This window comes from Ciona intestinalis, unplaced genomic scaffold, assembly GCF_000224145.3.
Source record: "Ciona intestinalis unplaced genomic scaffold, KH HT000079.2, whole genome shotgun sequence".
Classification (NCBI taxonomy): Eukaryota; Metazoa; Chordata; class Ascidiacea; order Phlebobranchia; family Cionidae; genus Ciona; species Ciona intestinalis.
Window position 1 is genome coordinate 15175 of NW_004190401.2, and position 11651 is coordinate 26825.

The 11651-nt window shown below is 36.5% G+C and overlaps 2 protein-coding genes across 3 annotated transcripts in view; both read right to left on the minus strand.

The window, feature by feature from the left end:
- The window catches only part of LOC100182302, an 8762-nt gene extending 4287 nt beyond the window's left edge, over window positions 1–4475 (minus strand). The window contains exons 1-9 of one of the 2 annotated variants that reach the window (XM_002125745.5): window positions 4334–4475; window positions 3797–4051; window positions 3402–3578; window positions 3098–3206; window positions 2611–2722; window positions 2149–2426; window positions 1594–1781; window positions 1001–1159; window positions 413–553 (exon numbers count right to left, since the gene is read on the minus strand). In XM_002125745.5, the coding sequence (XP_002125781.3) occupies window positions 413–553; window positions 1001–1159; window positions 1594–1781; window positions 2149–2426; window positions 2611–2722; window positions 3098–3206; window positions 3402–3578; window positions 3797–4051; window positions 4334–4397 (1483 nt within the window). In that variant the 5' untranslated portion in view covers window positions 4398–4475. The remainder of the gene's footprint in view (window positions 1–412; window positions 554–1000; window positions 1160–1593; window positions 1782–2148; window positions 2427–2610; window positions 2723–3097; window positions 3207–3401; window positions 3579–3796; window positions 4052–4333) is intronic. The other variant, XM_009863053.3, reaches the window with a different exon arrangement.
- Window positions 4476–8409: 3934 nt separating this feature from the next.
- LOC108950263 lies at window positions 8410–11229 on the minus strand (the record flags this gene model as incomplete). The annotated part of the gene is given in 7 exon segments (XM_018815514.1): window positions 8410–8939; window positions 9169–9312; window positions 9453–9496; window positions 9621–9689; window positions 10074–10159; window positions 10729–10831; window positions 11153–11229. Coding segments are annotated over 7 exon segments (581 nt in total), but the record flags the coding sequence as incomplete, so codon positions are not given.
- Between the last annotated feature and the right edge of the window lie 422 nt (window positions 11230–11651).

An 11651-nucleotide genomic window follows, 5' to 3' on the forward strand; every position in this document is an offset into this window, starting at 1 on the left:
CCTTATAAACACCATAATTTATGTATTATATGTACAAAGCTGAAGTGTACAAGATATTTCAGGGCAAGCATGGTGTGATGTATTGTAAACTATGTGCTATTATGCGTTAAATTTCATTATTGTCAATACATGTATTTCTCGTGTGTCGATATATATTGTGGGGTAAGACGGTACAGGTTTTCATTCCTTTCTTCGTCCCATTTGTTGGTAAACATAAAATATTTACAAAAATATATCACCGTATCCTCATGACTCCAAAAGAGTGCCGTTAATTGTTTAAAACACAATTACGAAACGTGGGAAATTATGTGCTAACGGTAGCCCATCTTACCCTACTATACTATATATTAAATACTGGAGACTTGAGCATACATGGCTGTTTTGATATAAAACGCTCTACACTAATGCTTACCATCGGGGTTGTTGCAATTAGACGTGCTACAGAATGAAAGTGAACAACTGTCGATGGTTCCAACGACCTGAGGGCCGGCTCGAACTTGGTCGCATGTCGGTCGGAAGTTTGTATGTGAGCAGAATCCAGTCACCCAGTGTACTGAAAAAAGCAAAGTTTCTTAAGGTGTAAAATAACATTTTGTGTGTTAGGCCGCAACCTGGTTTAATTGAGAGGTTTTTTATATTTGAAGAATTGAAATATCAAGTTTCTTTAATGCTGCGACCATTGTGGGGTGTTTGTCTTTGTGTACGACTATTGAAAATTGCTCCAAACCAGTGGTCACTTATGGGTTGTCTAATTTGTCAGCTGCGCAGAAAATAATCACTTACAAAGTAACAGACGTGGTAACTCACGAACGAGGTGCATGGCATTGGACAAATGTGCTTAATTCTAGTTTCCATACAATTTAAATAAGTTTCATTCATTTGTATAATGTAACGAGAAAAACTTAAGCGGGTCACTTTAAACAACGGCGTTTATACTGCTGCCTTTGCTACTATATTTACAATATCCAATTTTCGTTCAAATATAAGTTAAACTACTCACTTGTGTGACCCGGTGCAACCGTGTTTACTGCGCGAATGCTTCCACACTCATTCACACCCATTTGGCACTGAATGTAACCGCCATTCCTTGAAATGAAGGTTCCGTTTGGATAGGTGACAACGGTTCCATTAAAACACACAGGAGCAGGGGTGACAGGGACTGTTGGAATATAATTGAATATATTAGATTGGGGTAACCTGTGACAGATATACAGTCTATAAAAATATAGGAGTGGTTTAAAATGTCAGAGTGTTTCATCGCAATTTAAGCGTGGAGCGTCAGGGTGTGTCCGAATCTATTTGTCACGGCCCAGGTAGACGTAAGCGATCTACACAAAATTATATAAGTTAGGCTTAGTCACGATTTATGAAGTCATAATCATCTTAAAATAGGTTAAGATTTGGTCAAATGCCAATAACTGGGGATCGATAACAGCATATCTTCATTTATGTTTCATTTAAGAACATTAACATATTACCAGGGTATGACGTGTCTCACCGTCCAAGCACCTCAGTGTTGCACTATGTCTCATAGCAAACCACTATAACGTATAGGCTATAGGCTAAAGCATTCATGATAGCAAACGACTTTACCGTTCGGGCATCCTGGCAGTTTCAGATTCTGCATGAATTCGATGGCGACGTGGATTCCGATCCGGATCTTAGGAATAAGATGATGTAGGTCTGGTGTAAGGGCGAGTCTAAGAAGATTGTCCAAGCGATCGGCAGAACATCTGGTGTGCCATGCTGTGACAATGTGTGTGCCGAAGGTGTTCATGGCACTGTTGGGCGAATAGGAGTGTTATTACTGGAGGGCTGTTTTGAATTATTTAACTGAACACTTCTAAAATACCATATTTCAAACCGCTGTATTGAAAAACTTTTGTCCTTTAGTTACCACCGGTTGTGTTGTATGTTATTTATTTCTACATGCTTTCCAACTTGCACATATATACCGTTATGTGAATGCGTATTCAGCAAACTCTGGCCTAAACCCCGGTCCCATGACGCGCCTCATTATAGGATCCAGTTCGCAATGAATCGTCAGGCAATCGTCTACATTGCCGTTTTATCCACCATACGAACAACATGATATTACCCAGCTTCATTATCTTAAGCTGATTTCTACCAACATTCTTATCCTCTTACGTGCACATTTCCCCATGTGTTGTCGCCCTTTGCATCGAAACAGCAGCTTCAACGGACCACTTGATAAGATCGTCTAAAATTTCTCCAGTACACACGTTTTGTTGGAGTCCGATTTTGATTGGGTTTGAAAGCAATAGTAACAAATTTGGGTCAACAACTCCAAGAGTGGAAGGACAGATACCGTTTTGAATCATGTCGATGATGGGTTGCGAGATGTTTGGGATGAGACCAAGTGCTGAGCTAAGGCTCGTGGCGCTTCTTGCAATTGCAACGACGGTCTGGAGGTACAGAATAAATAATATGAATAGTTTGAATATTCGGTTACGGAAGCGAAAAATGATAGGCAGGATATAGAAACAATACGACAGCCGTTAAAATGCGCTTATGATTAAACATACGTTTACTGTTAAATGGTTGAAATTGTGTTTGATCACTCGTAAAGATGTTAATCAATTATCTTACCGGGTAAACTGCTCGTACACCTGGAATAAAGTCGAGGATGGTTGGACAAGAACCTGACAAACAGTTGGCAGTTACACCTCCCAAGCATCGAACCATTTGGTCCAAGTTTGTCCTGGATCACAAAAGTAGGATGATTACATTTTGACTCCTTGTGTTTGAATATTATGAAATGCATTTTTTTCTTGGTAGGGCAACAACGGTCGTTATATCACGGATGTTTGTTTACAGCATTCTTTAATACGTGGGTTACCACGTATGTAAATTTTTGGGCGGCTGATTTTGTATCTTTTCTTTCAATATAGAGCTAGAGTTAGATGGGGGGGAGGTGGGATACCATTTGATTTTAATTTTTTTCGTTCTATTTGATGGAAAACAAAGAACATTCAAAGGATAAGAATTGTTTAAAACACGATCAGTATATTTGGATATCATGTGATAATAGTTTCTCATCTTCCCAACCCTGTTATATACATTTTGTTAATCTTACTTGCACATCCCGGGATTATTGTATGGCGCATCCTTGAACCAAGGGCCCATGCATTCAAATGATTGGTTGAGGGTTTGTTTCAGTGTGCACATTGGAAGAATCTGGACATCTGTTTCAGGAACACAGGAAAACGTGAAACTTAACCGTAAACGTGTAAAAGATATGGCAACCCTTATATTTTATCTTGAAGTTATTACGACATTGTGGTGGCTCGCATCCGCCTACGCTTTAAGCTTGAGATTTAAATATTCGTACCGTAGGTTCACCAAACTTTTAGGGGTGATCTGTTTGAGAAGTAACTTACCGTTAGATGGCGTTTTGGGGCAGCTTTGGTTTGATGCCATTGGAACGTTGCAGTTACTGGTGTTGCAAGCAGAGACACTGCAGTTGATCACCATCCCGACTGTACTGTTGTCCATGCGGATGTCGTGGCAGGTGGTTTGTGTTGCGGGTGTACTGCAGCGACCGAAGCGAATGTAATCTGAAGCAACATCGTTTGAACTGTGATATATTCGTAATTGTGATCATGATCTAACACTACTGTTGTTGAATGATTTTCATAGCATTATAATACATCAAGTGCTACTAGATCTGTAGATTTCATTTCAATAAAAGGGGTTAAAACGCGTTTGATTAAAAAGTACTCAAAAGAGTGCTCGCGTAAAAAACTACGAAACTCTTTATTATATTATAACTTACATGTCCCATTGGGCTGAGCGTTAACGTACTCAGTAAGGTCGCATTGTGTGGCATATGCTGGACAAGGACCTACACTGCTACCGTCAGCAATTTCAGGCCCGGTGATCGAGGTGTAAGCCTTCCAACCCTGGAAACAACTGAGGGGGGGTGCTGGTGTTGTAATGTTGGGTGGGGAGGGTGAGGTTCCTGGTCGTATGGCGGCGGTTGTGGTTGACGTCCCTACTGTTGTGGCGGCGGTTGTGGGGGGAAAGAATCCTGGAATTTAAGTTGGTGTTGCAGGTTCATACGTAAAGATAAATGCATCTATATTTATTAGATACACGGAAGGTTGTTAAAACTGGACAGTGAGCATGGGGTGTCAATATTTTGTCTATACTAAATAGGTTCACAGTTTTATACTAAAAGTATAATATTGAATTTGCGGCAAATATTTACTCGGCATGCTTACACTTTTCGTTACACTTTTCGTCGTAAAGCATCAGGTTTTTCTTGTTGTTTTTATTGTTTATTGTTGTTGTTTTAATATATTAGATTTACCTGTCTGTGCATGACCAGTAGTTGCGTATATTCCAATCAAACACAATATCACAAGTTTATTCATATTGAGGCGATACTTTGCAACTCCTGTAAATTATAATCGTTACAGAAGTTAGTTTTTCATTCACAATAACAATGTCAGTAACTCCTCACTAAAACCTGAAATACTTCCAATACACCTCATCTAAAATGAAACGGCCAACCTGATGTAATAAAGTATTGCACCCTGTTCAATATTGATAGAACGTCGAAACGTCAGTACTGTAATAAGTTAGCCAGAAGAGCCTTATAACTAGACACCGGTGTTACAAAACGTTCTCGTGACTCGCTAACATAACCCTTGGAGAATCGTTGGGGCGTTTTAAACCCTCTCGCCGCTCTTCTTCGTTTCTTTGTTGCGTAAGAATAGAACCGCGTACCTTTTTCGTGAATTTAAGAAACGTCGCTTTTTATTGTTCGCCAACATGAGACATTATGACAAAGGAAGGGGTTCGAATGGCAACAACTTATTTTGGGAATATTTTTTCGCAACGAAATTAATATTTTAGTTCCTGTATCCACGACCACTGCCTTTTATTAATGTTACACCCGAAGTTATATTACTTGGTTCGCGTGATTCAAACCAGATGCAGCAACACGTTTTAAAAATAGTGCTTCAACCGAACTAATATTTCTTCCAATTTTGAACCACACATTCCGCTTGTCAAAGTATATACAAATTCAAAACAATAAACGCAAAAAAACTTTGTTGGCAATTCTTCTCACTATTTATTGTAGATTCCCCCAGATCGTCAACCAATTCTTTAATCTGGAAGATACGTGTGCTTCTATTGAACGGGAATATTTTGTTGTCATAAGACCAAGTGTGACGTAACAATGACAATGAATGGTATAACAAAGTCATACTCGAACGTTGAATTGTTCATTTACAAAAGATATTCATGATGTTATGGAATTCCTTTATAATACGTCACACGAAGATATCTCTTATATTGCAACGTTAAATACTGTAAATCCCAAATTAAATCTCAAACATCATTCCCATGCTCGATGCCGAGCGTTTAAATCAAACGTTTTTGGTATTGTCTCAGTTCAACCGCGCTATTTAAATATAGTAGGGTGGGGGAAGATGGGACACCTTTTCATTCTATTCTCTCGTTCCATTTGGTAGTAAATAAAGAACATTCAAAGGATTATAAAACCGTATCTTCACGACTCTAATAGACCGTTGTTAATTGTTTAAAACACAATCAGGATATTTGGATATTACGTGCTAAATGTGTCCCATCTTCCCCCACCCTACTATATTACATTTTCATTTTGTAGTAGAGGGTGGTAAAAATGGAACACTTTAACACATAATATATAAATATCCTGATTTAAACCGCTCTATGAGAGTAGTTGAGATACGGTTTATAATCATTTAAATGTTCTTTGTATATTACCAAATGGGTCGAGAAAATAGAAGAAAAAAGTTTCCCCGCCCTACTATAGCCTTGTTCATTTCTTCAATTCTATATTTATAGACTTCTGTTATTGTAATCGAAAAGATCAATTATATTTTGTTGTGTATTGAATTTCGGAAACCGTAGGTTAACATCGGATATTTTGCGTTCTGTTATAAAACGTTGCAAAAAACACAGATATTTTTAAATGGGAAGCACTGGCGCCCGTAATAATTAAATCGTAGAATCAACGTTTTCAATAAACCGTAAGGCGGACTTCTTCATCTATAGCTCCCCCAAGATAAAGACAGAAAAATAATTTAGGAAAATTTCGTTGGAAGCGAAAAAGAATAACTTATTGGTTTCTTTTTTATCCTGAGCTCCTCGCCCAAAGTTTGGTGTTAATCCGCAGTTGCAAGTTTGCATCTCACTTGTTGGTTGTTCATGTTGGTGTGATGTTGTGTTGATGTCGCGTGGTTGTGTTTCTAGTTTGGTTTTTGAGCTTTTTGGAGGCTCATGTTTTGTTCAAGGTTTGATTTGCACATTCTGTTGTGATTTGTGGATTGCCGAGTTTGGCAGTTATTGTTCTTCGTATTGATTGTGGTGTCTGTCCATATTGTCGGCCGGTGTTGCCATTTATTTATATTATTTGTTGTCGAACTGGGCCCGGTTCCATTTGTTATGTGATATTGTATTTAACACGTAATGAGGTTAAGAGCAATCAAATGGTTTAGTTTCAGCTACAGGTTGGGTAACGCCCGAAACTCTACATTTGCTTCAGGAGATATACGCACTATACCACGAATCATTTTCAGGAATCCTAAAAAGGTGAGATTTACGTTTTGATTCGGTTTATCGTGTCCATTGGGGGTTAACTTATATTTATCTACAGCAGGTTAAACGACTGGTTGTCCAGTCGTATGTAGCCATGGCAACAACGGGTTTGTTATGAGTGTGCTAACAAATTATTAACACTTGTTTTCAAACAGACGAAGAAAGAAGGAAAGATGGAATTGATGTATCCTGGTCCTGCGGATGGAGAGGACGAAGAGGAGTGGATGGAACACAAGCTTCAACACCAGTACGGTACAAATTGTTTTACTGGGAACGGTACCGTGAATTTATTATTTACACGTTAAGGTTTAGGGGAGAGTTCTCGAGCGTGGGCCAACATTTTGTTGGTAAGATTAGCTGCACTTCGTGTGTTGTATCATTTTTGTCAATCGCGCTGTCCCTTTACGCTCCGTATTTTTGTCGACTTACCACGAAGAGGCTCTCCATAAAATGTGAACTTTGCGCAACAATGCTGGGTTTAGGGTTATTCTTTTAATAGGGCATAGCTACAAAAAAAACACATTTTCTTACAGGTGGCAAATGGTTTTATTTCCCCACACATTAGGGTGTAGAACTTCCCTTTCTTTTTACAGGTTCTCTCTTACTTCTCTATGTAGTTACATTAGAATTGTTGCAGGCAGAATGACAGTAGTGGTTAACCCGGCAGCGTTGCATAAACACACAACGACACAAAAAAAAATCAAAAAAATACAAACATACATTCCCACTGCTAACTCGTCGGTACCTTGTCGTGGTGCAGTGGCTTTCAAACCAAAGCCGACGATTTAAATTTATAGTTTCCAATATTAATGCAAATTCTCTGTTACAGGATCCTGAACGAGGCGTTGATCAACACAACGACTGGTTTATGAAATGCGTGTTTATAATGTTGCCGTTTTTTTTGTTGATTGCAGTTTTAATAAAACTCTTCAAAAACTTGCCATTGGAAACTAAATACAGAATTACCGATAATCCGTAAAGTAGATTTGCCATGTCAAGTGTATTGATGGAGTTCGGTTAAGCGATGGTGATCGGGTTGCTACCAGTAGGTGTCGCTAGAGTTGTTCCGCTGACGGTATATAGAAGTTGCAGCAATGGGCATGACTACTTATTCAGTATGCATGTTTCTTATTCTTATTTAGATGGAATATATATATAAAATAACGCGGATAATTAGAATATATATATAAAATAACGCGGATAATTTGTACAAGTGAATATAAAAAATGCGACATCTTATAAGGGCGTTACTGTGCTAAACTACTAATATGCGTAATACATACATGATACGCGAGTACACTGTATATACAGAACATGTGATTTAAACGGGTCAGCAACGCAAACAAATTTAGCATGTATTGCGTCGTATTTACTCTGATCGATTTGGAATTATACGGGACAAGAAATGTCTCCAGGTGCATCAACATAGATAGCTCGCAAGTTTCATCCTGATTAAAAAACCAGTGTTGGATTGTCCAAACTATCAGCCATACAAATTGAAAAAAATAATTACCCACAAAGTAACATGCATGGTAACTCGTAAGCTGGCACGAGGTGTTAAACCCGTGTTATAACGATTGTCGTTTTCCGGCCACGCAAAAATAAAGTAAGCTACATTTATCCATGTTTTGTCCATGGACATGAACTTTTCAATGTAGCAAAATTGTCCAAAACTAAACGTCGCACATATTTTATTTTTACATAATAGGGCTAATTTAGGTAAATTGTGCTTATTAGAGGCTGATCATCGAAATTTGTTTTATAAAACAACTAACTGATTAAATAAGACACCATATATTCAGTACAAAGTTTTATTTTTCAAATAAGTTTGGCACGCATCTAACAAAACGCTAAAGTGCTTAACTATAAAGGCACGAAATGCTATGGAAACTATGTGAATGCTTACAAGAAAAACAAAAGGATGAAATAACTTGTTAAAATGTTTTCTTAATTAATCTCTAATTATGAGGTACATGAATAATCATCACACAGGTTGTAACTATTAGTTAAACATATTCTATTTCTTCAGTAACTTTTCCACTGATACTTGACGCAATTCAATAATAACATGAAAAACAGTTTGAAAATCTTTACCTGAAAATTAAACGCGTAAGCACAACTACATAAATATCTTATAAAACACAATAGATTTCTAATAAAACACAATAGATATCTTATAAAACACAATAGATATCTTATAAAACACAATAGATATCTTATAAAACACAAGAAATCTTATGTTTATGAGGCAAGCAACGCAGAGTTGAACTCATCGATCTTTCTCGGGGTAAACTTTAGGTGAAGAACTTCGGGGTCGGGATGAATATCTGGGTGAGATAAAGTTGGTTTGTTGTTGTTGAGTAAACTTGCCGCTGGGCAAGACACTAAACGACAATTGCTCCACCCAGTGGTCACTAATTGTTTGTTTAATTAATGCATTCTGACTTCGAGTAATCGCTATTTAGTGTCGTGCCCAAGGACACATCAACAGTGGTAGCAGCATTGGGCTTTGAACCCCGTATCTTCTGGTTACGGACATTCACCCACCCCTCTTACCCGTGTATTATCGGTGAATCAGATATCGTCACCCTCTTTATGGGTGAGGGGGATCTCCCCATCTTCAGGGGAATTCCCTCACATCTGGGTTTTCCCCGGTTATCTTCAAGGTCCGCTTGTAGCGAGGTGATGGTGGATTTGTATCTATGATGCAACAATGGGATAAGAAACGAACATTAAGACCAACCAGCAGTTTTACATAAGATATATTTTTCGTCTAAAATGACATCATCAGTCCAATATTCTAATTCTAATAAACTGAAGAAATCTAAATATTTGCTTACTTATTATATCTCTCTTCAATTCTCTCTCTTTCTTTCTTAGATTCCTGAAAAAGGGAAAAGGTTAAATGAGAGAAAAAAGAAAAAGGTGAACAGAACAGCATGCAGTGCTACACAAATGTTAATTTCACTAAATCTAAGTAAAAAACATCCAACAAAATGATTTTTAACCTCGGGGTCAGTATGTCCAACTCTGGAAGAAATTTCGGCCAATAGCGTGTCTTGCCACCTTGATTTGCTCTTATTGGATAAAAACAAACCAATCAAATCACTCGGTTAGTGGAAGTAAAAATTCAAATTATTTTAATTTGGTGAGAGCTAATTAATTAGAAAATAAACTAAAATCCAACGAAACTTTGTAAAAATCCTTGGTTAATTTTGTGAAAAAGTGAATTCAAATTGAATATAAAAGTGAAGCAACCGAGTGCCAGTGGTTCTTAAACTCTAAGACATTATCCACGTGTGTTAATGGTTTGTAATGTAAATTACAAAATTTTGTAATTATCAGATTATAACACACATAGAAATAACACACCAAACATAGAAATAACATATCACACATAGAAATAACACACCAAACATAGAAATAACACACCAAACATAGCAAACATAGAAATAACGTACAGTTTCAAGGTCCGTTGTGAGGTTCGTAACTTTATCTTCCAAATCATGGACGATCATTCGTGCTTCCTTGTTCTCCAACAGTAAAGCTGGAACAAACAAAAAACTTAAATATAAAAAATTCAAACAAATAATTTTAACTAAAAACATATAATGTTAACTAAAAACAATTAACTTTAACAAAAAACAAATATTTTTAACTAAAAACAAATAATTTTAACTAAAAACAAATAATTTTAACTAAAAACAAATAATTTTAACTAAAAACAAATAATTTTAACTGTACATCTAAAATTCTTTTTCCCCGGACACAATATATCCCGATGAGTGATGTTTGTGGCAGATAAAACATTCCAAACAAAGAAACAAAACCATTAACAATAAAACATAAAACATATAGCTCTGCTCTTACAACTACAGGTATATCATATTCCAAACAAATTATCTTCTCATATTGATGGAGTCTTGGATTTAAAAGTTTGGGTTTTGTTAAATTCTATTTTGTGCCAAAATATTACCTATTATAAAAATAAATCAATTTTTCACTTCATATAAGAACATAAAAAGTTTGAAAACATTATAAATATGAGTTTTAACGCAAAGACGGCTATAAACCAATATATGATTTCTATAAACCAATATATGATTTCTATCTTACATGTTTTCTCCCGGCTTAATGAGTCCACAAGTTTATTTTGCTGAGTCACTTCACACATGAGTGAACGGCGATCGTCCTCCATCGAACGATACAATTCCTTCATCTGTTAATATTGTTTCTATTATTTTTATTATATTATTTTTATGAAAAGTGTTGAAGCCAGATAAAAAAAGTTTACAATAAAATCTGAGTTGCAACTTTTTAATAAAGGTTATACAGGATTATTTATCAAAACTTAAATTTGACATGAAATAAAATCACATGATGTTTTACAATGTAAGCTGATGTAGCCCATGTTATTCAACCTTGAAATTATGTTTACATATAAACAAATTCCAGGTTTATTAAAAAAAACAAACAAGTTCAAATCATGACATCACAACACATATTGTGAAAGGAATAACTCATTTATGACATCACACACCTGTGTCTTTTGTTTATCCAATTCATGCAAAGCTCGCTCTCGTTGATCCAAACGAAGAAGAATTTCTTTCTTAATAACTTCAAGTTTTCTCTGGAAAGTTTGTATAAAATCAAACCAATAACAGAGTTCTAGTTTGTAGAAGCTTTAAGTATTGAACCATGGTGACATTGTATTCTGTATAATCTTGCAAGCAACATGCAGAACTATCTTAAACCACTATCTAGTACATACGGGAAGACTAGCAATATCTTGACAATCAAAACTGAGGCAAAGGGTGTCTAGTTATGCTAAAGCTTCTAGGCTCAATGAACAAAAATTTTTTACAAGTCACATACAGCATCTTACACTCCTAATCTACACTACACGCCAAATAACGAAACTCTGTATTAAATATTTTCCACCATCTTACACCCCAGCTTACCTCACCCCATACTTTGCCACAAATGCACTACCATCAACCACAAAAGTTTACATCTACATACATACAACGGGATCCTTA